Consider the following 982-nt stretch of genomic DNA (forward strand, 5'->3'; position numbering starts at 1 on the left):
GGGCGATGGGTCCCACCTTGTCCGCCCCCGGAAAGGTGCCTGGAGCTCCGGCGAGCAGCTCCGGGAACTAAGGCCCAGGGGCGCGTCTGGCACCACTTCTGTCCTTAGGGAGAGCCTGGGGTCCATGAAACCCTCATGGGCATCTGGCCATCTAGTCGATTCCAAGGCCGGGCCCCCGAGGCTGTGAATCTTTCAAAGAACAGAAGACCTCCTTTTCGTTTTTCCCCCCTGCGGCGGGTGCGTGTGAACCACTGACCTTGAAGTTCACAGTCCAACACTTAACCAATTCCAACACTTACCAAGTCCATTACTTACCAGGCGGTGCCACTGGGGCTCCTGAAGCCTGAAGGTAGAGTCCTTCAATTCAGAAGGTGATTTCAATGGCTAGGTTGCTGAGCAAAAGGGCCTTGTGCTGAATACCTAGTATGCTTGCAATTCATTCTGATTCAAATGAATTCCATTCAGGGCACGGAAGAAACAATCAGGGATCGATAATAGCAGGTGCTGGAAACCGGAAACATAGTTCTTCACCTGGCTGGGCCTTGGCAACACTGATTAAAATGGGACCACTCCCCCCCACCCCCCCTGTCTTTCCCCTCACCCCCACACACAGAGTTTCAAAGGACTGGACTTGTTGCTCATTCTGCTGGGGAAGGGAGATGCTGGCAACTGTTCCCTCAACTGTGCAGGGAGGGAAACTTGGGCCTTTGGTCTCTCCACGTGCTGGTTACAAAAGCCAGCAAAGAAACAGCGCCGTCTGGTGTTGATAACGCAGCAGCTGGTGGAAGGGAGAGGATTTCTAGGGTCCACTTCGGCGGCCCCAGACTCCATGTTGAATTCGATTTTCTGAGGAAGAAGAAGGGGTCCTCATCTCCACCCCTAGGACAAGTAATCGAAGAAAAGCAACGGACTCAACTACTGGAGAAAGCAGTTGTATTAGTCTAGGTACTTTGGAGAAACAAATGCACAGCAACTCATGGAT

The 982-nt window shown here is 52.9% G+C and overlaps 1 protein-coding gene across 1 annotated transcript in view; it reads right to left on the minus strand.

Moving 5' to 3' along the window:
* STUM (stum, mechanosensory transduction mediator homolog) overlaps nt 1-308 on the minus strand; it is a 97,522-nt gene extending 97,214 nt beyond the window's left edge. The window contains exon 1 of the mRNA XM_045298207.1: nt 300-308. Coding sequence (XP_045154142.1) covers nt 300-308 — 9 coding nt within the window. The remainder of the gene's footprint in view (nt 1-299) is intronic.
* Nucleotides 309-982: the final 674 nt, after the last annotated feature.

The sequence above is a fragment of the Echinops telfairi genome, unplaced genomic scaffold (assembly GCF_000313985.2).
Source record: "Echinops telfairi isolate 266 unplaced genomic scaffold, ASM31398v2 ScPeMD7_7424;HRSCAF=8462, whole genome shotgun sequence".
Taxonomy (NCBI): Eukaryota; Metazoa; Chordata; class Mammalia; order Afrosoricida; family Tenrecidae; genus Echinops; species Echinops telfairi.